The sequence below is a fragment of the Phaseolus vulgaris genome, chromosome 9 (assembly GCF_051622355.1).
Source record: "Phaseolus vulgaris cultivar YP4 chromosome 9, ASM5162235v1, whole genome shotgun sequence".
NCBI classification, from domain to species: domain Eukaryota; kingdom Viridiplantae; phylum Streptophyta; class Magnoliopsida; order Fabales; family Fabaceae; genus Phaseolus; species Phaseolus vulgaris.
In genome coordinates, this window is record NC_143506.1 from 38,772,702 (window position 1) to 38,796,898 (window position 24,197).

The 24,197-nt window shown below is 30.5% G+C and overlaps 3 protein-coding genes across 12 annotated transcripts; 1 reads left to right on the forward strand and 2 right to left on the reverse strand.

Moving 5' to 3' along the window:
* LOC137822936 (transcription factor GTE1) lies at positions 1–6,852 on the forward strand. Of its 2 annotated transcripts, XM_068627962.2 has the most exons (8): positions 1–349; positions 1,591–1,785; positions 2,659–2,736; positions 3,934–4,158; positions 4,322–4,420; positions 4,510–4,568; positions 5,997–6,147; positions 6,280–6,852. In XM_068627962.2, exons 1-8 carry the CDS (start codon positions 266–268, stop codon positions 6,421–6,423), a joined length of 1,035 nt encoding a protein of 344 aa, XP_068484063.2. In that variant the 5' UTR covers positions 1–265; the 3' UTR covers positions 6,424–6,852. The 2 variants fall into 2 exon arrangements, with proteins under 2 accessions (XP_068484063.2, XP_090151400.1); XM_090295274.1 differs by lacking the exons at positions 1–349; positions 1,591–1,785 and adding an exon at positions 2,066–2,145.
* A 724-nt stretch (positions 6,853–7,576) lies between these two features.
* On the reverse strand, positions 7,577–10,032 carry LOC137821574 (E3 ubiquitin-protein ligase). Of its 2 annotated transcripts, none has more exons than XM_068626232.2 (5): positions 9,811–10,032; positions 9,492–9,646; positions 8,361–8,425; positions 8,171–8,266; positions 7,577–8,093 (listed from the first exon to the last, which is right to left on the reverse strand). In XM_068626232.2, the coding sequence occupies exons 1-5, from the start codon at positions 9,906–9,908 to the stop codon at positions 8,034–8,036; spliced, it is 474 nt and encodes a 157-aa protein (XP_068482333.1). In that variant the 5' UTR covers positions 9,909–10,032; the 3' UTR covers positions 7,577–8,033. The 2 variants fall into 2 exon arrangements, with proteins under 2 accessions (XP_068482333.1, XP_090151402.1); XM_090295276.1 differs by having other exon boundaries at positions 7,577–8,109.
* Positions 10,033–11,305: 1,273 nt separating this feature from the next.
* LOC137820696 (sucrose nonfermenting 4-like protein) lies at positions 11,306–20,728 on the reverse strand. Of its 8 annotated transcripts, none has more exons than XR_011082668.2 (13): positions 20,005–20,724; positions 19,813–19,900; positions 19,174–19,350; positions 18,445–18,579; positions 18,276–18,335; positions 17,892–17,981; positions 16,779–16,913; positions 15,208–15,352; positions 14,870–15,139; positions 14,608–14,671; positions 14,380–14,449; positions 12,705–12,819; positions 11,306–11,968 (listed from the first exon to the last, which is right to left on the reverse strand). XR_011082668.2 is itself a non-coding variant. In XM_090295162.1 (13 exons), exons 4-13 carry the CDS (start codon positions 18,564–18,566, stop codon positions 11,874–11,876), a joined length of 1,065 nt encoding a protein of 354 aa, XP_090151288.1. In that variant the 5' UTR covers positions 18,567–18,579; positions 19,174–19,350; positions 19,813–19,900; positions 20,005–20,728; the 3' UTR covers positions 11,306–11,873. The 8 variants fall into 8 exon arrangements, 3 of the variants coding, with proteins under 3 accessions (XP_090151288.1, XP_090151286.1, XP_090151287.1); XR_016515520.1 differs by having other exon boundaries at positions 14,966–15,139; positions 15,208–15,348; positions 20,005–20,671; XM_090295162.1 differs by having other exon boundaries at positions 14,966–15,139; positions 18,450–18,579; positions 20,005–20,728.
* Positions 20,729–24,197: the final 3,469 nt, after the last annotated feature.

Consider the following 24,197-nt stretch of genomic DNA (forward strand, 5'->3'; position numbering starts at 1 on the left):
AACACATGATTCATTTAAGGATTCATTCCAATCTTTGTTCTGTGTTCGATCCATGAATTTAATCAGATGGTTCAAAACATCACAATTAATGCGTATTATTTATTGAATCAAAAACATGGAATGAACCAGCAAACGAGATCAGATCGATGTTTGGGTGTTAGAAATTGTGACGTTATTCACACGTGGAAAAAAGTTTAGGGATTCATTCATACCTATATAATCTCAGATTGAAAAGTGGCACCACACCAAAAACAATTCTGAGGAAATGGATCCAAATCCTGACACAATTAAGGAGGATTTGAACCGATTTAGGCATTCTGTCTCTGAAAATTTCAACAAAGTTCAAAAGGTGATTTCTCATTTCGTAATTCATAACCATTTCTTTGTTTTTCAATTGGACCCCATTAATTTTGGAATATCACTTGCAAGTGTGGTTGATGTTGCATTTCGCTTTCCAATTTCTTGACTTCTTATGTTAATTCATTGTTTTCTTTTACCTCTGTTTCTTGTCACACATGAAACATTTGTTATTCTGGTATAGATCTAACATGTCTTGTCGTACTAGTCACGTGTGAGACAAATCAATATTTTCCCACTACCATACAGTATTGCTACTGAGATTCTTTATCATGTTGGACTAAATAAGACTCCTTGCATGAACCCACTGAAACATTTAATCCACAATTCGATCAATGTATGATGTAACTTTTTTTACCTAACTATTATTTCTAGGGTTACAATATGAAGTTAATTGATGCTAGAATAATTGGTACTTTTTTTCTATGTCACTTGTCAATAGCCATTTTTTTTTTTGCAATTCATTCACTTGAGGGAGTTAAGTCTGAATTCAAAGCTAATTTATTTATTTTGGTTCAATTGGAGGTGCAAATTACTTTTAAGTTACAAAAAAATAGTAGTAGGTTGTCTGTTTGCTTTGTCTTGCACAAGAGTTACATTTGAAAGTTTTGTTGGATGAGATTTTGTTTTGGGACCTACAAATTTGATTTCAATTCAGAAAATTTGCTTTGAAAGCTAAATAGTTTTGACACTCTTTTTTTTTTATAAAGGTTTCATGTTTCAACATTAATATGTAACTTGACATCTCAGTTATACTGATATTTCAAGTAATAACAATTATCTGTCATCACACGGAAATAGTTTTGGCACTTCAGCAATCATGTTTTATACCCAAATTCGTGGAATACCAACCTAGCAAATACTGGTATTAGTGCAAGTTCTTGGAAACCTTTTTTCTAATGCTAATGTTTTTTTATGAAACTGCTGTATGTGTCATGGTTCTTGTTTCAGATTATGGGAGGATATTTAGAGTTTACCGAGAATCTATGTGAACTTAGGAAAATATTTATGATTTTCATAAACTGTTGGTGTATTTCAATGAATTTCTATGACTTATTAATATAAGTTCCTTTTAGCTTATTCCAACAAGATTGAGAATCATATTTATAATGCAATTCTTCATGTAATAAGAAGTTATTGAATAAGTATTCAAGTTATTTTACTGCTGGTTTTCTTTGAACTATTTATTTTGAAATTGGCAATGAGTTGAAAAAAAATGTGTCATGTCTACAGCTTGAAGAACAAGTTGCTGAGGTTGAAAAGTTCTACCGTTCCTCAAAAGCTCAAGTTAATAATGTGAAAGACAAAGGCAGGGAGAAGCTTGTTATTGGCAGTAGAAGGTCACAGCAAGGTGCATCAAGTAAGGAACCTAATTCTTCAAACGCAATGCAAGAGGTTATGCAGCAGTTTTCCACAATTTTTCATCAGGCAAGTGCAAATACCTTGCAACTATTTTTGTTATTTGAGATTTCAATCAGGGACCTACATGAAAAATTGGTCGCACCCCACTTGAGTAAATATTCTTTCTGCTGGACCTACATGAATTGAACTTGAACCATTGATCAATCAAAACCATTTGCTCAGCTTTCAATGACAGACATCATTAATTGTTTTGCCATGAATTGGTTGTGCTTGTTATCCAAATGGGACCTGCATTGAAATTCCATATAATCCCTTTACCACTATGTTCTGAGCATACATCCACAAACATTTTTGTCAGCTTGCCTATGTGACTCTATGAGGCTTCATGTGACAGTGTTCTTGTCTAGTTTAAAGTTAGGGTTTAAGGTTTAGTGTTCTTGACTCAGTTGCTGATAAAAAAAAAAGTGTTCTTGCCTCAGTATTTTACTCATTTTCTTTGTTGCATATACCATCCATTTGCCTTCCTTGCACCCTGACTATTCAACCAAATTTCTACTTAAGTTAACCTTGCTTTTCTAGTATATAGTTTTACTTTGGTTTCTTCTCTTCATGTCATTAATGTACAGATATATATTTTAGGTTTTGTTCATCAGTTTTAATATTTTTGCATTTCAACTCTAGAATGTTATGCAATTTGTCTTTCACAGATGTAACTTTTGGTTATAAAGTTTGCTTGTTTATTGAATTTCTTTTCTTCTTTGCTTCATTGTCACTGTATTTCTCTTAGATTTCCAAGTTCTAAGACTAGGTAAATATAGTCATACACTATTTGGTGCAATTTGCACCAGAAAAAATATATTGCGAAAAAGTGTTAGCTTGTTTTGATCTACCAAGTTTCCTGCAGAAAATCAATAGTGATACATTTGTTTTTCTTCTCAGATAGCTGAGCATAAATGGGCCTGGCCCTTCTTGAATCCTGTAGATGTTGAAGGTCTTGAGTTGCATGACTATCATGAGGTATTTAATTTTTCTTTTCTTTATAAAGCTTTTTTCATGATTTAAACTGTAAATATCTAGGCAAGAAAAGCTATAGATATATTATTTATGAGTTGAAAATATGAAATATTGTTGATGATTAATCCTGGGTTTCCTCCTTTTTACAGAGGAGAGAATTACATTAGATGAAATAAGGAAATTAAATCTTAAAGAGGAAAGAAAATATGACAATAATGAACTACCCAAAAGTACGTTAAACAAAAACGATAACAGAGTAATCATACAGAAAATAGTATAATTACTAGTTATACAGGGAAACAAATTAACTACCCCAAGAAGGTAATATTCATGCTAACATGAAGTTTTTTTGTGACGGGATTAAAACATATATAACCTTTTTTTAGTTGGTGAATAACCAATGTTGATGCATCTTTTGGGTCTAATTTAGAAAGAGGTAGAAGATGTATGCAAAAGAACAATTCAATTAAACAATTTTAAAGGTAAATCAAAATGCAATCAACACGATGATTTTTTTTATTTTTACAAAGAAGTGTCCAAAGTTGGGACAATTTAACAGAAATTGGAATTTTATTTTTGAGATAGGTTGTTGTTAGGACAACATCCACTTTGTAACATTCCTATCAAACATGTATATATTATAATTTAGTCATATCTTTAGTCGATATGATCTCCAACACACTTCCTATACTAAGAATTTGAACATCTCAAATGTGGGACTGTAGCGAAACCTGATAATGGGTGACACGTGTCCTAACAAACTTTGTTAAGATAAACTTTGATATCATCTTAAGAAAGTAAAATTTAAGTCTATCTAACTCAACTGTACAAAACCAACTTAGTAAGGTGAAATTTGCACTCATTTATATACTATAATTTAACCTTAGGTTGCTAACAAATACCTTTATTCTGAAAGAATTTTTTGTAGTCCTTATTGAAGTATCTAGTGTCGTTGTCACTTCTCAAAATGAATACTTTTGTGTCAAATTGTGTTTCTACCATCTGTGGAAGAACTAATATTACCAAGAATTTCATATTGCAACTAGAATCCTTGCAAAATTGGCTAACAGAAAAGTCAACGTGTTCAAATAATTGCTTTATCACTGTTACTGGTTGCCAACTTCATGCTAAAATACTGTCTTAACAGGGTTCTTTGTTTAATGCTTTATTGAAATATTTTGTTTAATTTTCTTCTCTTAGATTATTGCAAAGCCTATGGATTTCAGTACGATAGAAAAGAAAATGAATGCAAAGGATGGTTCTGGTTATAAGAATGTGCGTGAGATATATTCTGATGTCAGGTTGATTTTTAAGAATGCAATGAAATACAACAACGAAAAACATGATATCCACATTATGGCAAAGTCATTGCTGGAAAAATTTGAGAAGAAATGGCTGCAACTGTTGCCTAAAGTTGCTCAGGCGGTAATCTCTTTTCCCCAAATATTTTTTTTTCTTTGGATGAATGGAACTTTCTTATATATAATTCTGTAGGCTGCAGATACGAAATAGTCAAAATCGTAGTGATTTTTAGTCATTCTATGAACATTTTACCAAATATTCATACCTGTTCATGTGATTATATCAGGAAAGTGAACAATTAAAGGAAGAAGCAAATGCCCAGTTGGAAAAGCAGCTTGTTCAAGAAGCTACTTATGCCAATATGGCAAAGGATATAAGCCTTTCGGTTGATATACTATTTCCTTGTTAAGTTGTGTGTAAATTTAGTGCATTACTTATCAGATGATTAATGAGTTTGCTTACATGTTGTTTCAGCTATGCGAGGTTGAGGTGCAGTTAAAGAATCTCAAAGAAATGGTTATTGAAAAGTGCAGGTTCGTGAAATAGTCGTCCCTTAATAGTTAATATTACATTGGGGATGAAGGTCAAATTGCAATAAATGAGTGTTATTAGTCATCTGTGTTTACTGTCCTGTCTTTTTGACAATGAAGTTAAAGTGTTTTTAAAATCTTGAGACTATGAAGGATATTAAATACAAAATGGTACTTGAATTTATAAAGGTATACCAGCACCTAGTTACAAGTACATTTGGTGGAAAGGTATCACTAACTTCTCCACCTACTCATGCTGTTCATTAAAAGGAATATCATGACAAATAATATCTTTGATGATTTGGTCTTTTCTACATAAAGACAAATTTATTAAAAGATGGGAGTCCAATGGACCTTTTAAATCAAGATTCAGTCCTAGTTTTACAATAAGAAGATAGACATAACACAGGATTTGACCACCATTCTTAATTAGACATTGATGCTTTTTCTTGTTTTCCTTTTCTCCACAACCAACTTCTAACTTTGACCGATTCCCGCCCCCTCTTTTTGATTTAGTTGAGAAGCCTGAAAGAAATATGGTTCCTGTGTATCCATATAGATAATAATATGCAAAGTAAAATAAGTCTCCAGCTGTTCTTGTGTTCCTTTCCTAGTGCCATTCCTAGATTTGACCAGAAATGATTCTTTGAAGCATGGAAAAACTTTGCTTTTCCCACCCAACCCAACCAAACAGAACAACATTGTCAAATATGATGAGAGATATCTCTGAAGATTTAGTATTCAGAGCCAAATGTAATTGTGTGCTGCATATAGTCGATCTCAGCTAGTCTGGTAAGGCTTTTGTCGTTGTTTGTATTAAGAGTGTCATTTTGGTGTTCTTCGTGGTTCAATGCTTGGGAAATAAATGATTTTGAATTAGTTTTTCAGTTTTAAATTAACTAATCTAGTTGACATTCTTCATTGAAATGAAGTGATCAAGTTCTGATAATCTTCCAGATTTGAGTAGAGTATCTTTAGGAACTTTTAATTGCTTTTGAAGTTATTAAGTCATTTTTGTATGCATTGTTTAGAGGGGTGTGCATATTCATGAAGGTGCAATAGATTTTCGTTGTTATGGAATACACAATCATTTCATTTAACCCTTGGATACTTTCTGCTTTAAAGTTACTTTTCAACGAATTGTTCTATACTGATGATGTGACATTGAAGTATGAGCCACTCATGAACAACAATTCAACATTGGATTGTAATTTAACCCTTTTACCCTTGCATGAATTGGTTAGTTTTATTTAGAAAGTCACTGTTCACAAGGATTAATGCAGATATATATGGTCCATAAATATTTGTTTTTTCATAATTTGATCCTCAAAATACGTGACTTTGAGTTCACTATGTTATTTGTTTGTCCATGTTGTGGCATTGTGTTGATTATGTGTATTTTGCATTGTTATTTTGTTGGCAATACTGCAGGAAAATATCGATTCGTGAGAGACTGGAACTTGTGAAGTCTTTCAACAGACTGAATTTTGACAATCTCAACAAGGCATTGCAGATAATTTGTGAGAATGACCCAACCTTCAAACCTAATGATCTAGAAGTGAACCTTGACCTTGATAATCAGGTTTACAATGTTACTCTATAGCTAATAAAGTTTGTTCTCATTCATTTTTGGTTGATTCTGTCCTAACTATCCTAAGTTGTTTTGTATAGAAAGTGCTTTGGTGCTATTAACCAATTTGACTACTTTATGCAGACCGACTACACAGTATGGAAACTAAACGTTTTTGTCAAAAAAGCACTGGAAGAACAGGACAGAAATGCTGCTGAGGAGATAACTGTTCATCACAATGCTAACTTTGAGGAAAAGAAAAACACCAACAAAAGGAGGAAATTGTGATTCTTTTGCCGAAGAGATCAATGTAAAAGAATTGAAAAGCCATCGACTTTGTGATTCACTTGTGCAGTACACAAGGCATTATCTTAGCTTTGATCAAGCGGGATGCTCAATAAACTTGAACTGTTCGACATGCTTACAATGTTGTCGGATACAGTGATTATAGAGACAACTTCAAGATATTCAAACAGATTTTTTTGTTTGAAAATTATTGAGACAGTTTCTTTTACCAACAGGTGAATCTTTATCATTTTCTTAAGATGCAGGCTTTAATGAAAAACCTAAGAAAAAGGGCACAAACTCCATTAAAGTGCTTATATGTATCAGAATGACTCCACCCACTGGCTTCTGTCATTTCACCATTGCTTGGAGCATTTCGATAGTCGATTGAATGGTTTTGGTAATTGATTATATGGCTTGCATAATTGATCATATTGGATAAGTTACATAATTGATAATGTCTAGACTTATTCCACATTGAATATTTCTCTCCACTATGTGTGATTCTTAAGGCAATGTGCATTGCCTACTGGATGAGATGAGGATGAAAATTTATGTTTTATCAGAAAAATTCATGCTCAAGTAGGTAGTAAATAAGTGAATGGTCATTTGGGTTATGGAATTTAAAATAACATATTAGATATAGAAGAGAAGTTGAATTGAGCTTAAAAGCGTTTTTGTCAACTTGGTGAAAAAGGGTTTCTACACAACCTATTGCCAACACAATAGGTTAAACAGTGATGACGCATCTCAATTTATCAACATGTAAGATGATTTTTTAATGATGTAATTGACTGATATTTCTATCATAACAAAAAGTGTGCTCAACTACAATCAAGTAGCAATCATGATGTTCATATCTGCTAATAAAAATCCTAATTGCAAGTTACTATAAAGCACATAATTCTCTGCAATAGAAGCCTTCCCATATACTCTCAGAACTATCAGAGAAGTCCCTGACTGTAGAATTACTTCAACCATTTACATCATTGAACCAGATTCTGTTTGCATATTTATAGTAAAAAAATGCTTCTTCCACATCCCATAATAAACAACCCTCCTTGTATCTGAGGCATATATAACAGAACTAATGTGTGTATGTGTGCAAACAGCAAAAAATAAAGTGGGATCAACTAAAATAAAAACTAGAGTTAATTCTTTTTGCAAAACTAAATTAAATAGAAAAAAGAGATGATGACTAACAACAAAACGAACAAGAGATAAAATAAAGACGAAAAAAGATACAAAAATATTGAAAGAGAGGATGGCTAAAAGGAAGTGCATATCCCTCTGCTGAATTAGAGTATCACATGGAAGATCTAAATAACACCACCCTATGTGCATTTTCACCATCCATAGCCTTTGGATATTAGAGTTGTTTCCAACCAAATTCCTTCCAGGAGCACACCTTGAAAGAATCAGGTAAAAAAAAAGTTTGTAGTCTATATTGTATCTTGCTGGGAATATCGATAGAATCAAAAGCTCTGGCACAACATTGCATCCACTGCTCCGTATTTACTTCTAGCTAACAAATTCGGGCGAGGAAAGAAAACCATGACTAAAATATTTTGGCACCAATCCTCTATTTCAAAAATCTGCTAGTACAAGTAAGATCAGAATTTAAACTTCTGTTTAGGCTTTTTCATCACTGCACATCCAAGGTCCTCAACATTCTGCAGCAAAACAAACCTAATTATGTGAATGGTAAAAGTCTCAAGGTAAATAACCAATCACATTAACAAGTAGAGACCTTTCGCTTTTTGTTTTTCTTTTTTTCTTTCTTCTTTTTCTTCTTCTTGGATTCCTTTACCTCAGATAGTTTGTTCAGTTCTTCTTCGCTAGAATCCTGTCAACATCAATGACAAACTGAGAAAGTGAAAAAGGCTGATATCTCAACTCAACAACTGTTCAGAAACCATTAACACTAATGAAGCAAGAACCTTAGGATCAGAGTCACCAAAGGAGTCCACATGCCGAATAGTTCTTTGTAAATTGGAAGTACCACCTAATGTTGCAGGGAATCATAAAAGATTATACTTAATGAATATAACATAAATTAAATTAAAGACATCGGATAAAGAAACTAGAAACCAAAATCCAAACAGAAAAGATTATGCCTAACATTGCAAAAGGGGGAAATAAAATAGAATGTGAGTTGTATTGTAGCTCTAATCTGCCTCTGTGTACTTGATATGAAAAAATAAATATCACAGAACAGGATATAGTATAAACATTAATCATGATTGCCCGGGTGATGCCAAGCCAAGCCCAGAATCCCCACAATAGTCACAGCAAAACCACACTCAGTCTGATGAAATTTGAATTTCTCATACAACAACTTAATAGCCAAACAAATAAAATAATTTGTATCATTAATTCAGTCCATAATCCACACTTTGTTGTTTTGGTCCCATATGTAAAAATTGCAAACTTTAGTCTCTAAACAAGTAAATTTAATTTGTTTGGTCTTGGTCCTTGTAATGCACATGCTATAGTGGCTTATGGTGTTGGTGTCGCTGTTAAGACCCCTACAAAATTCGTTTTTACTGCGTAAAACTGTCATATTCTTCCTCCACGATTGAAAATTTTCTGACAATTTTACATCGATAGAAAATTTTAGACAATTTTAAGCCGCCAGAAAATTTTTGCAGCAGTGCTACAACTGTCAAAGTTATCAGAGTTAAAGACAACCGGTAGAGTCCAAAACACATCAAATATGTTTGTGTGCACAGTCTAAAACTTACAATCTTTACTTATAAGGTCAAAACAGCAAAGTATCAACAAGTATAAATACCAAATAATATATTAATAATTAATCAATGAAACATAGACAACTAATCTAATACACAAAAAGGAGTACAACTTCAAAAAAGTTCTGACCTAAAAACAAATCTACATTATCAACTAATAAAAAAAAACATCATATATGAGTTTGAAAGGGATTATTGCAAAACTCTGCAAACTTATCCTACATCACATTCTATGAGTAAATGATTGTATAAAAACAGTAAGAGTATTAAATTCAAGACAAAGGCCTTACAAGAGAGGAGAGATAGAGTTAGAAGTGTTACTTGCATGGACAGTTTGTTTGGCATTATTTACGGCCAGTTCAAGGAGATCAGGATTAATAGATGCCAATCCATTCGGGTCCTTCAACTTTCTCTCAAGAAACTTCGCCAATGCCGCTGCTTTATTTGTCGCCAAGGGTCCACCGGGATGAGCCAACCTGTCACAAAAATCCACCAATCGAAAATTCACGTCAGACCCACTAAAATTGAAGGGAAGAGAATTGAAACTGTGGATTCAAAATAAAAAATTTGATCATGGGGTTGACAATGAAGTGTAAAATTGAAAAGGGAGCAAAAACCCTAAAAAGAAGAACAAACAAACCTAGGTTTAGAACTGGAACTACTAGGAAGAGGGGCGAATTTGCTGCCACGAAGTGCCCTTCTTTCATCTTCTGTCAGAGTTTCAATGTCTTTCACCATTTGGATTTTGAGGAAAATCTGCTGTTTCAGATTCTCTGTTCAAATCCTAGTTATTCTTTCTTCTTTGTAGTTTGAAATCAATCTAATCTTCTGTACACAAAAATAACAAAAAGTTTTATTATTTGGAAAGGAAGTTGAGTTAGATAATATTTTATTTAAAATTTAGAGAATTTAAAAAACATCTATAATATACGAGTATAATTATTAACTATTAATAAAGAGAATTTTATTGATAGATGTTCTTCTTTCTAATTTATACAAATTCTGGTCATTTTATTTTTTTATTAGCTGTTTTTTCAAACTAAAATAAATAGTTATAATAAAAAAATTACCTACAGAATAAATAAAAACTACTTAAAATAAAATTATAAAAAGTATTTCTTGTTATAATTATTTTTATAACAATATTTATAATGTAATAATATATTTATTTTATTAAGTATCTAGATCATTATATAAAGAAAATATATTATTTGGTAAAAAAAAATATGTTATCTGAAAAATATTTAATAAAGAATTTATTTATTTATCTAATAAATAAATAATTGAATTTTTTTATTTTAAAATAACTAAATAATTCCCCTTTTAAAACATAACAGCTAGATAATCTTTTAATACTATTTTTACAAAATTAATATATATATATATATTAAAATGTATTGTTTTTTTATTTTCAATTAATTATTTATAATGATAACAAAATTATACATTTTAATGTAGTAAAAAATGTGAATGCATATTCCCTCATATTTTTACCAGTTATTTTCTAATTACTTTTAGTGTATTTATTATTAACTTTATTATTTATAAACGTTACCTGCAATAAGTAATATTTCTTTTTAAATATAATATTATAAAAATTAATAAAATATTTTTATTTTTTTAATTATTATAATATTTACTTTTTTATTTATTATTATCATAAAAAATAGATGCAGTGCATCCGTATTTTTTACTAATATATTATAATCTTGTTCAAAATATATTAATTATATTAACTAAATTAGATATTATTTTAAAAATAAAAAATAATTAGTTATTATATAAACTAAATTAAATATTATTTGAAAGATTAACTTTTTTATAACTAATTTTATTATTAAAAAATTTCTAAATTAATATCTATTTGTATTAATGTCTTAAATGTATCAATTAAATATGTTTGCACTTTCATAAATGAAACTTCCTTACTTTTTAAGTCATCTTATCCATACATGTATCAAAACTTATTTACTAATGAATATGATCACTGGAATATGAATGTGGTTAAAAAAATTATAACTAATGCTTCATATATTTTTTTAAAAATGACTTGTATAATAAAGAAGAAATTTTGGGCAATCTAATGCCCTTAGAACATCATTACATTTAGCAGCACCTGATGCAACAGAAGAGAGTTGCTTAAACATATGTCCTACTATTAGATAAACTAGTACAAACAATTGTTGCTTATAGGTTCTCTAATGATACAACTTCATATGCAAAGGTCCCTTATTGATAAGCTACTTAGGCTAAAGTTATTCTTAAGTAAGGTAAACAAACAAACCCAAAGTAAGGATTATTAATCAACAAATATAAAACAACAGTATCTCAATCTTCAACCTCATTTTTTTCTTTCTTCAAACTTGATATCTTCACAGCATGGAATGATTACAGATGTTGTGCTCCCCCACCTTGCTGGTATCTATTGTCAGGAGCACAATACATTTGAAGATAATAGGAATGGGGAGAGATGAATAAATTTGGGGCAATCAAGTATACTGTGAATTTACAGGCCTCTTTCTCAGCCTAAAATCTTAAAAAGAGGCAATAAAGAAAGAGGCCAATCCAATTGTATTACAATGAAATGTGATCAAATCACAGTGTAGAAAGCACTTTCAATGGCTGGACAAGTCATGGCGGCTAATTGTATGGCATAAGCACTACACAACAAATACCCTTTCACTTCTCCATTCACCAATCAAACTAACCACCAAGGAAGAACTTGAATATGTCTCTCAATGAAACAATGCCTTCTACACGCTTGCTTCCAGCTTCCACAATCACTAGCCGCCTCACACCTGACTCCAAAATGAAATCAATGTGTATCTGGGTAAATTAAAACTTAACTTCTATATCAACTTAAACAAAAACAAACAAAATGAATGTTGCACATTGTTGTAACTTGGACACAATCGTTTATATTGACATCTGGTATGCAATTCCATCAACAAAATCCTGAGAAATAGCATATACTACGAAATTTAGGCAATAAAATGGATACAGTACAACACTTCATTTTTTACGTTTTCATTTCATCCATTTGGTACCTAACCCTATTAATAAAATCTCAGAAAGCTTATGCCATGAAAAAATATCAGAAAGGTCTTGTTACAGCTTTATGACTAGGCCCCAACTTACTTCCACTTTCTAATATTAAGCAACTAACTATTTTAAATAAGAGTTTTCTAGTCAATTTCCCTTCAGTTTTTGTCAGTCCACTACCATCAGAATATGTTAAATGTTACAACCTTCTAAGCTTGGTAGAATATGTTAAATGCTAAGTAATAATCTATATAATTATTAGTTTTGTCCTCCATGTTAATGAAATTTGGGGTTACATGTCTACAAAATAAGATATTAGATTTTACCAAGCTTAGAATATACAAATGAAGGTTGATAGCAACTGAAAGCAAACCCGAAATTACCAAAAGAAAATTCCAAAGGTAACCTTTGAATTAATAGTAAACCAATCACATAATTGTGTAGAAAATGATACTGAAAGCCATGCTTATCAGAAAGGGAAAACAAGAACACCTGGATTTGCCAAGCGTTCCATCACTTTATGCAGAGAATCAGAACGCAAACACATCTGACATCTTTGACTTCTAAGCTCATAGGGACTATATGCGTCCTGGCCCAACTGCAAAGCCTGGACAAAAAACCACGCAAAAGATAATGTCACAAGAAGAAAAACACTAAAATGACTTCATATCAATATATAAAGTATGCAACCTTAGCTTAGAAAATGAGCAGACAGGGATGCTAACATTGAAATAATTTTATTTTTTTAAAATGGAAAAAAGAAATCTCAATTAACATCCAAGACAAAATCTGACAAATATTGGCCCTTGTGCAGTAGTGCAACTAAGTTACAACAATAAGCTATAAAATGCAACCAATCAAAGCAACAAAATTCCAACCGTAATCTTAAAAATGTGGAAATTAAAAATATCTAAATAATAGGAATAGCCATCAGGAAATTAATACAGATAAATAACAGCACTACTAACAAATAGACTGCCTTCTGTGGAAATTAGATCATTTCACAAAATAGATCATACAGGGATGCTAGGAGGAGGAATTTACTTATTCCAAAAGTGTTGCTTGTCTAACTTAGTCCATCAAATTTACTATTCATATATATTGAATTTATTTCATCCAACTGCTGGATAGAGAATTCATGTTAAATAGATAACTTCTACAAATTTTCATATAATTTAGAAGATATAATTTAAAAGGTATTGGATACTTCATCAATCAACTTTATTTTAACTTAATATACTTCTAAAATATAAGCAAGTGTTGATTATAAGATTATATACATACAAGAATTTCAATTTGTCTAAATTCAATGGTTGGATTTATGAAATTTATATTATAGAATAAGTTATTAAGTAAAGTAATTTGCAAGACTTGCCCTCAGCATAAGTGAATTTGTTCCCGTGTATAATGCACATTGACTTTTGACATGAAAAAGTAGAAAGCCTAAACTTGGCATCAACATTAATATTTGAAAAAAAATATATATCAAATTACACAGCTTCCTTAATATTACTTAAGAATCTATTCAGTGATCAATGTTTATTGATGTCATCCATTGTATCTACTCAACAGCAAATAGTCAAGAAAAATAAACATATAATCAAATGTTATTCAAGATATGAGGCTACATTATTTTAAGAATAAAGGAAATTGTATATTTCATCAAAACCAGACACCTATATCAAAGCCTTCTTGACCTTGATGTTTGAAGGAAAGAAATAATAAAATTCCATATCATACTAGATATTACTTAAGAATCTATTTATTCATCGAGTTTATTGAGATCCACTGGATCTACTCAACAGCAAATAGTCAAGAAAAATAAACATGCGTGTTTACTCATGATATGAGGTTACATTAGCTTAAGAATAAAGGAAATTAAATATTTCAACAAGACCAAACCTCTAACTCAAAGCCTTCTTCTTAACCTTGAGCTATATGATGTCAACTAAACAGATTTTTTTAAAGAAAAATGATTAGAGAAAGGGTGCTAAATAAATCTACAAATTCTTAAGATCATCATCATCCACGTCCCTGGGCCAGTAGGCTAAATACACATCCTAACTAAATTAATGAGGAAAAGATGAAATCAGAACATGTTATTTTTTAATTTCCAAAACATACATTGTCAGCAGTTTATAGGTATGCAAATTGAAAACGAACTTGCCTGATGAACAGTCATTTCATCAAGATTAATATGTGTATATGCTCTGTTCTTCGCCAAAGCTGTTATGTCACTGCTAATAAAGAAGGATGGGGTGGAAGTTAGAATATACAAACCACGCAATGATCAAAATGCTAGGAGAAGTAATGTTTGAACCATAGACTTAGACATAGTACATCAAACAAGGCATCATGAAGTGTAACAATAATAAGGATATAAAACACAACAGACCTCCGACAATATATATCCAGTAATGAGTCATTATCATCAACTATAGGTATTGAGCTTACTTGGGCTGCAAAAGCAAAGGGCGAGAATTAATGTAACTAAAATTGAGCTTTTTCTCAAAGAATGTGTTTCTTTTACATTTTAATGCTTGCATAAAAAAAATGATATCACCCCATAAAATTTATGTTTTCTTTTGATGATTAGTCATACGTTAAAATTTGTCTCATAGTGGGAGACAATGCTCTCTCTATCATCAGCCTAATACCTCAAAAGCATAATAGGATACCAATATCTTCATTCTTTCCCTCTGTTGCTTTTCTTTTTGATACACTATGTTCAAGGTCAGACAAAAAGTTCACACCTTGAACTAATAAATTTAGGGCTGAAGCAAGAGAAGCGGTTGGTCTCAACATTGCTAGAGGCTGCCGATTTGATTCCCCGATTTTGGGTACCCACGTGCCCACAGGTATTGCAGAGATTGGAAATTGAAGTACAGGCAAGGAACTAGAGCAGTGCCTAAAATACCTACAAAGGCCTGAAAAATCAATTTGGTAAGGATCATAACTAACTACATTATTAAAGAAATCATTCAACAAAACTTACATTTAAGTATTCCTGAAAGTGAAGCAAGATGTAGTAACTGCAGAAATGAAGCCTGTTCAGAAGAATAATGGATAATAGGAACAGTTGAAACCTCCTTTTGGAGGATTTTCACAGCAATATCTTTCAGATTGTCATATGGACCTGACTGCACCATAATAGAATAATACATAAGAATGTCAAACATATTAAACTAATAGAACTACAGTGGTGCAATGCAATAGACAAGTGCCTTAAATTAAAGCATACAATGATAATTACTAAAACCGCTCCATTGTTTCATGATTGGAAACACATACAAGTCTAGGCCAAGAAAGGTTTAAATTCAAAATCCTTGTCTTATGTTCCATCCATGCCTTGACTGTCAAGGACACTACCTACTCAAAAACAGACTGAATTTAATCTAATGAATCAAAACTAAAAATGAACAAAAGATAAATAAGAATAATGAAGGAGCAACAGTATTTATTGTCTCTTTTTTTTATAAGGAAAGATCAAATCTAAGTAGACAAGGGCCAATTTCTTATCAACCTGAAATAACAGCAAATGAAAACTAGAAGGACAGTAAATAGTCGTAGTAATGATAACACTTCAATATTTTAGGCCCTAATAAGTTTATAAACAATACAGTGAAGTTTGGACTGTAAGAAATACTATTATAAAAACAGAAAAAAGGACAAAAGAAAATATGTTGACAAAAACTAAAAAAAGAAAATAAAATATTTAACTCAGACAGGATTTAGGGAAGTTCGGATGACCAGGGTTTGAGTCACCGAGTCCATAATCATCAGAAGGTGGTAGAAGGTAATGAGTTGCAATATGCCCAGGAGAGAGCAAAGAGTGAAGAAAGATTCTAAAAGTCCTATTTGAAACTCTTCAAAAAATGTTTTGTAAAAACAGTCCATTTCTGCAATGATCGCTATATAGCACTATGTTGCCAGTGCAATGACAACCACATAAAAAAAAATAATAGAAAGCAGCACAAAGAAGGAGGCAAATGGTGGTGAGGTGAGCATAAAATGCGCCCCACTATTCCATTATGGTGGTGCCATAACCATCATTCATCAACTATGTTATCAATTCACTTTAATTAAATTAGGCTTATTGTAAACACTAACTACATTTAACTTCATCAGCCTTTTACTGAGATAGAATTAACAACAAAAAGAAAAACACAGCAGTAAGTAACTCAAGCTGCTCATTATACACCATGATCTTTATATATACCAGTGGAAACACAAACATTATCGCACATGTGTGTCCACATTTTTAATAAAAGACAAAGAATACAATTAAGAATTTTTAATTATTATAATAATTATCAAAATAAAAAACAAAATAAAAACAATCATTGTGGGTAGTTTCTTGCAAATTATAGAAACAAAAAGGTTAGTTAATGAAGATAAGAGTAAAAGATGGTAAGACCATACAAAAGATAAAAATGGTAAAAAAAAATATGTACACAAAAAAACAGTTATAGAAATTAATCCTCATTATTAATTGTTATAGATTTTACAAACATAATATGCAATAAAAGATGAGAGTTATGCATACAAAAACCATAAAAAACATACATGGATAAAACGTGTGGAAAACACAGTTCCATTTCCATTGTTCTGCCTATTTAGATAAGACTTTCCTTCTTTCCAAGCTGATATGGAATGTGTTTCAAGCTCTTCCTCTGTCAGATTGGACCCACGATTCCCCAGCTGAAAATAGGAAATTAAAAGTTTCAACAAGCTATGCAAACATGCACACACAAACAAACTTTAGGGTATCTGTGCAAAAATTTAAGAATAATAAGTGATACACAATAGTAGCAAAAGAACCAAAGCTATATATTCCACTGGTCATCAACATGAAGAGTAATAAGTTATCAAACAAATTTTTCTTCTTACTAATAATGCTGGAAAATGAGAATGATTACATTGAATCATTAAGAGCGTGTTTGGAAAAAATTCAATACCCATGGATCAGACCTTTTCCTTCCACGTTTAACATAAAAAATATAAATTTTTTATCAGGTTCATTAGACATCTCTGACAAGAAAACGCAAAAAAAAATAAAAAAATGCTCTAGGTAACTCTTTCTTCCCATGATAAAACCAGGTCTTCATGATCTGATATAAAGAACCCAGTAGAATAGCTCCTCCCAGGTTGGGGGAAAATGGTCACATGTAGCAAAAAGGAGTAAGTTGACTCTCATGAAAAAATTTAAAAGCACTCTCAAATTAGGAGACTTAGGCAGCATTGGACTTTGTTTGTCCTTTCTTCTCCATAAAGAAGAAGCTCCTCAAATTAGCTTCTGCAAAAGCTCTGTTTATAGCTTTTTCTTCAATAAAAAGAACTCCTTTTACTTATTGGAGCTTCTCTGAAAATGTCTTTGGCCCAGCTTCACATTTTATAATTAAGAGAAGATAAAAATAAAAATAAAAAGTGGTCCATATGATAGCTTAATAAGCATCCCTGTTTCAGGTCACCACTTTTCGCAGCTACATAAGAAAAAAAAAACTCTATACAGTAATTCTATCAGTGGAGTTCAGACTCTGGCTTCACAGCATCACAATACATCACCACACAAAGCATTGCATTGCAGCATTTAAAAACTTGACAATACAAAAAAATAATGATCCTAAACATATGATACCTCTAAATTAATTAAATTAAAATAAAATATAAAAGAAATACCTCTCTTAAAATTAAAATAAAATCCAAAGCACTAAGAACACCAACAAATTGCCCCTTGCACAAGTCCCAAAGAGGAGCCATGAAAATTCCCTGTAAGTTATCCAGATCAGAAAAATGCATATGTAAATCTCTACAGCAATTCACACTAAACCTAATAAAACTAATGCATAAGAAGGAATAAGGAAAAGACTTAAAATCATTGTCAAAGCAAAGATTCTAAATAACTGGTCAAATTCCATAGAATAATTCAAAATGCATGAGTTCATTCTCAGCTATTTATCAGTATAAAGGTACTTAAATGCACACTTGTTTAGCAAAAATACTCAATATAGGCTAAAGGGACCCTGGAAACCTTCAATTCATCTGAAACGGAAAAAGAGTTACCTGCTCATGCAGTATATGAAATGCCTGCTTTACTGGTAGATCAACATCCAAAGCAACAACCTGTGGCCAGGAGTCACTAAATTAGTAATTTTATAATTCAAGTTTGAGGTTTGCAATGTCGTCAATTCATAACATCCAAAATAAAGGGTCACGGTAAAAACTTCCAAACCTTGCCTGACTCGGGAAGTAATTCATAAGCAGTGTGGGAAGACAGAAATGCAGAAATACGCTGACGGGATATTTGTACATCTGCATCTGATATTCTTGGCAGCCCCTCACTGAAGGTACCATCAGTCACCCGGACCTGTTTTTTAAGTGAACAACATAATATACTTAAAGTCTGAACTCTGAACCATTACATGTCTTGTGCGAATAAATAAGATACTGGTGAAAAACAGAATAAAAATTCTGTATTTATTTATTTATTGTAACTATAGCAGTTCGCATAGCCATAGGCATATAATATTTAACTTAGAGAAAACAGAATTTCTTCTATTTATGTATAATTAATGTTATGCCTATATTTCTTCCTCTTCCATAGATACAATTTCAAACATGAGCAGAAATCGAATTATAAGAGACAACAGAACAACATGGACAACAAGATATTGTATGTTACCAGGGTTGAGTTATAACAAATAAGGAATCAGGATGATTTTATATAATTTCATTCCAGATAGAAGACTCGATAGGCCTACATAGATCAATATTGCTGGATAAAGACCTTGACTTCAAAATGAGTTACAAAACATTCTCTAGAATCCAGTCAGTTCATAGAATTGAGTATTGATTGATCTGTGTTTTGAAATTCCATTTCCAAGTACAACATAGCCACAATACATAAAGCAGTCCAGTCAATAAAAACAAACACAAATGTCAGGGTATGACTAACTCTCACCACTCGGCGAAAAGCCTCATTATCCACATCCATGCTATTTCCAGGTGCATCTGGATTCAAAACAGGCATGTAGTTGGAATCAGTTGGCAAGAAGGCAGTGTTGACCATCCCATACTCTCCTGGTACGTAAGCTTGATGTTCATCATGCCGCCATTCTCCATCAACAAAAAACTTGTACTGTATTCAAATAATTTCATAATAATAAGTATCAAACCACCATGAATTATGGTCAAACATTTTCCTCAAAATAACATCTTTCAAATCCACCAGTGCTTATCATAATCAGCTACTTGAAATCCCAAGTTTGAGCCTCACATCACACCTCAAACTCGGATAAGAATATTGACAACACCAGATAGCATTCAAAAAAAATTAAATAAGTATCATGAAACAGGAACTAGCATTCTAAACCTTTGCAAAAAACCTCAAGCGCCATGTCCTATTACACTTCCATGAATTTTATAATTTGGTTACATGGGAGTAATGTAGAGTACAGTCAGTGATATACCCTCACAAGCGAAAGCAATGCTTTGCTACCAAGACATCTCTTTAATTAATTGCAAAAACAAATTATCAAATCCACAAAACATCAAACGCAACACACGCACCATTAAGCTAGTAACACAACCATGAACTGACCTGATGGTAACCGGGTGGCAAATTATAAATAACTTGAAACACTGTTGGACAACCTTCCACTGGCGACATCGGTAGAAGCTCAGACCACCTTTTAGATAAAATTTACAACAAAAGGAGAGATAAGCAAGATTAAACCAGAACATTCTAAGCAAAAAATTAAGATGTCCATGCAACAATCAACAAAATATGCACCGTGTGAAAGAACCGCAGAGAAACACACTCCTTCCTCCATATGGCCACACAAAACGCATGGGAATTAGCACTGTCCCTGCTACAACACCCGCATCCCTTGAAGAATCCATGCTCGGACTGAATATTCGACCTCGAACTGAATGCTACTTTGAGAATACCCACTTCATCGCAGCTTCTCCAGCTCTCACGTTGCAAATTCAAGAGAATGCCGCGCCAATTCAATGTACTAGGGTGCCCAAAATAGAAAGAATAAAAAAATCCACCCCAAATCAAAAAACCAGCGGGAGAACAAAAGAAAAAGCTCAGATTTTGATACTTGATACAACGGGAAAATCAAAAGGGGAAAGTGCCCATTTCTCTCTGCAACAGAACCAACGAAGAAACTGAAGCGGGTATGGAAATAAAAACACTCCCAATTAAATTTGCACGCAACAAACCATTCACAAAACCCTAACCCTAAATTGAAAAAACCTATCAAATTCAACCTGGGAGAGCCACGAATTTGGAAAAAAAAATGTGAGAAAACCAAAGCAGAGAGACTCTCAAAGGGAAAACACAGAATAATTCGAAACCCTATTGAAACATTAGAAGAAACTAGTTGAGAAAACCGAGAGATTTATCCCTGAAGGGGAAAACAAAAAATAACAAAAAAATAAAATGGAAATTTAAATTAAAAAATATAATTATTATTCTTATGAAGGTGGGAAAAATTATGTGAGTGAATTTCTGAAATTGGAATAATAGAATAATAAAAGTGGCAGTTAAACTGTGAAACGTGTCACATAGAAAGTGCACGTGCGGTTCTGATATTAGATTTTGATTTCATGAAACTCTTTATTATTTATTTATTTCATCAAACACTTGTCTTTTTATTTCTATACCTTTGACAAGTGTTTGATAAAAATAATTTCTTATTTTTTTACTTTTTTTAATATGTCATACCCAACAATTTTGATATTGTTTTCGTAAATAATCATTACTTTTTATTGTTTAATATTAATAATAACAAAATATTCAATGTATTATGAAAAACTATTATTTTCTTCACCTATTTAAACTATAATTGATTATGATTCATATGAGTGGTTATTTAATTCAAGGAACATGTGAAGTTTGTCGAAGAAAGGAATAAAAAAAATTAAATCACTATATTCTAGTTTATAGTTCAACTTTAAAGAATTTTTAGTTATTTATGGTTACCTTTTATATATCATTTTTATAGTATTATAAAAAACATACATTGAATTGTAAAATACTTAATTCAATTCTTACAAAATTCATCAACCTAATCACCCATTTTTAATTCAAATTTTTAAAAATACTACTACTGCATTAAATATTCAAGAAAGAAAAATTAATGACAATATTTATAATCCCTCTATGCATTAAAGGTTTCCCATATGGTTAATTATTATTTTTAATGATAAATAATCTGTACTAATAATATTAGTATGACTACAAAAACTATATACTATTAAATAAAATATATATTGATGGATTCTGTTTTTAAATTATGAAAAGAGTTACTGAATAAAAGTGAAATATGTTAAATTTATATTAATGATGTTCGTAAATTAAACTTGAATTTATATAAATATATTAATTAAATAAAGTTATCTTTGAAAAAATTACATAAACAAATTACTTCAAAAATTACCTATAATTTAAATTTATTTTATACTCATTCTCAAAAAAAAAAAAAAACAATCAATGACGTATTGGTAATTTATTATATAACACATTATTGTTAGAAATAATTCAAAGACATATTTACTACAAATTTTCCAATTATTTTACCTCAATCTAAAAAAATCTTATTTTCTATTGTTTTTTTCTTTTTCACTCACACCCCAGTTCAAACAAACTATTAGAAAATAAAAATAAATAAAGTTTAAATTATTTTACAAAAAAAAAATGAAAAAATTTATTATTATTTTTTTTTCTCAAAAAAGAAAAGAAAATATCAAATAAATAAGAAATAATAGTCATCCAATCAAGACAACCAACAAATTTATTTTCAACTCAGCATGACCAACAACATACTCGTTATGGTTACATAATGATGATCATAAATTAACATGGTTGTATTGTTACTTCCAAAAAAAAATGTATCATGTCTTAAAGTGATGTCAACACATTTGTGTCGGTCTAATCATGATCATGCTAAGATGCAATACACGTGTGTTAGACATATAAAAATTGAGTTTTACAAACAATGTAGCAAAACCTAATGTGAAAGCTAAGTGTATTTGTGCTAAGTCAAACATAATTGAATTCCCCAATGCACCCTTATGCAAGTTTTAAGTAAATGTGAATATCAATTTAGCATTATCCATATTAAAATGATTAAAATTATCTCAAAAACTAACTATACATATAACTCTTTATGTTGTACTTTTATGATACAATTTTATCTTAGTCTATTTTTGACATTTTGTATAAAACAATAGAAAAAATTGAGAATTCAAAATGAAACCCTCATTTTAATTAAAAAATCACACTCATGTGATATCTTGCTCAAATATAAAAGATTTGTGGATGAACCTACACATCATTTGTAAATAAAACATGTTATGATTTGTGAACAAGATATTTAGAATCAACATAAACACGTGGTAAATTTGTGGTTAACAAATATTAAAAAAAGTAAGAAAATACTTGTGAAATGACTACTTTAATAATTTGTATTTATTTATATGTTACTGTGGTAGGATTTATTTATTTTTTCTTAATTGATTATGAAAATAGTTAGCGTTATCTTTTATTTTGATATTACTGAATTAATCTATTCCTTTTATTTGAATCTATACCATAAAGTCATAATTTGTTACTTCAAAATCCAAAGGAAACAAAATTTAAAAAGTGCTTTTTATAATTAATTTTGATTAAAGTCAATTCAATATATTCACTTGTTAAGAATCATTTTTATTAATTTGTTTGTATACTATTTATTTAGTTTTATATGTTAAATATTGGTTTAGACATTATTTATAAAAAAAAACCACCGTATGCACCAAATTAATAGATTATAAATGTACAATTAATGGAAATTAATTAGTGATCTCATATGGAGATGATAACTCTTCTCGAAAAATATAACAACATAACATTGATACATTGGTGATTTAGAAGACTATTTTTTGCAAACTTTCATTAATTTATTTGGTGACATTGGGAAATTACGATCCTATTTTTTACTAATTTATTCGCAACTAAATTATATAACTAATAAATATTTAAATATTAATAGTATCGTAATTTTTTATTGTTTATTATGAATTTTTTCTAATGTTGAACTAATATTTTATTAATTATGTAATAATGTAATGTCTTAAAAACTAAATATGAGGATGAATGAATTTTGAATGCATAATTTTAGGTTTAACATTTTAAATATTAGATTTCGTCACTCATTGCACTTTTGGAAATGTTTAATGAAAAATTGTTTGTATATAAATACTGTAGTTCGATAATATTATATTTAGATAAACATTAAGTTATACACCATTTATAATTATAGTAAATCTATCTGCACAATATTTGTCTTACTTTTATTAGGCGTTGTTGTTATGCATTTCAATAAATGTTAATAAATAGTATTTTATTATGAGATAGAATTGTTTGATCTGATAACCTCAAACACAATAAATATAAATATATATATATATATATAAATTAACAACAATAAAACAATAATAATATAAAGTATTTGGTGAATTCTACTATAAAAATATTATGAATAAGGAAAATAATATTAGAATTCATCATGGGAAGAATCCAAATTTGGATAAAGAATTGTTTGACGATAATACAAACATTAGAACCAATAACATCCCAATAAATATGATAACACCTATCAAAACTGTCAGGCTCATGAGTATTATTATCGTTGGGGATAAAAAATATATTTTTTAACCTCTTCACTAAAAGAACAATATACGAGAATTATCATTATTAGAAAACTAAAGTATGAATAGAATATGTGTCAATTATCTTGTAACATTTGCAAAATAATAATTATGTTTAAAAAATGGAATCTTCAATCCACTTGGGATCTTCCAAAACATAATCTCCTTCAATTGGCCTTTGTACTAAATTAACATTGTTACATTTCTTAACAATAACATGAAAGAATATAGTATTTCTATCACCATCTACAATGTAGTTCATTCTAACTTTCTCCTTCCAAAACA

Coding starts and splice junctions, on each gene's coding strand:
- LOC137822936 (XM_068627962.2), top strand. CDS start 266: ATGGATCCAAATCCTGACACAATTAAGGAGGATTTGAACCGATTTAGG. Junction 1,786..2,658: donor TTTCCACAATTTTTCATCAG/GCAAGTGCAAAT, acceptor TTTTCTTCTCAG/ATAGCTGAGCATAAATGGGC. Junction 2,737..3,933: donor AGTTGCATGACTATCATGAG/GTATTTAATTTT, acceptor TTCTTCTCTTAG/ATTATTGCAAAGCCTATGGA.
- LOC137821574 (XM_068626232.2), bottom strand. CDS start 9,908: ATGGTGAAAGACATTGAAACTCTGACAGAAGATGAAAGAAGGGCACTT. Junction 8,426..9,491: donor CAAACAAACTGTCCATGCAA/GTAACACTTCTA, acceptor CTGCAACATTAG/GTGGTACTTCCAATTTACAA. Junction 8,267..8,360: donor TTGGTGACTCTGATCCTAAG/GTTCTTGCTTCA, acceptor TGATGTTGACAG/GATTCTAGCGAAGAAGAACT.
- LOC137820696 (XM_090295160.1), bottom strand. CDS start 20,114: ATGGATTCTTCAAGGGATGCGGGTGTTGTAGCAGGGACAGTGCTAATT. Junction 19,351..19,812: donor TGCCACCCGGTTACCATCAG/GTCAGTTCATGG, acceptor ATTTGAATACAG/TACAAGTTTTTTGTTGATGG. Junction 15,353..16,778: donor TTTCCACACGTTTTATCCAT/GTATGTTTTTTA, acceptor ATTATGGTGCAG/TCAGGTCCATATGACAATCT.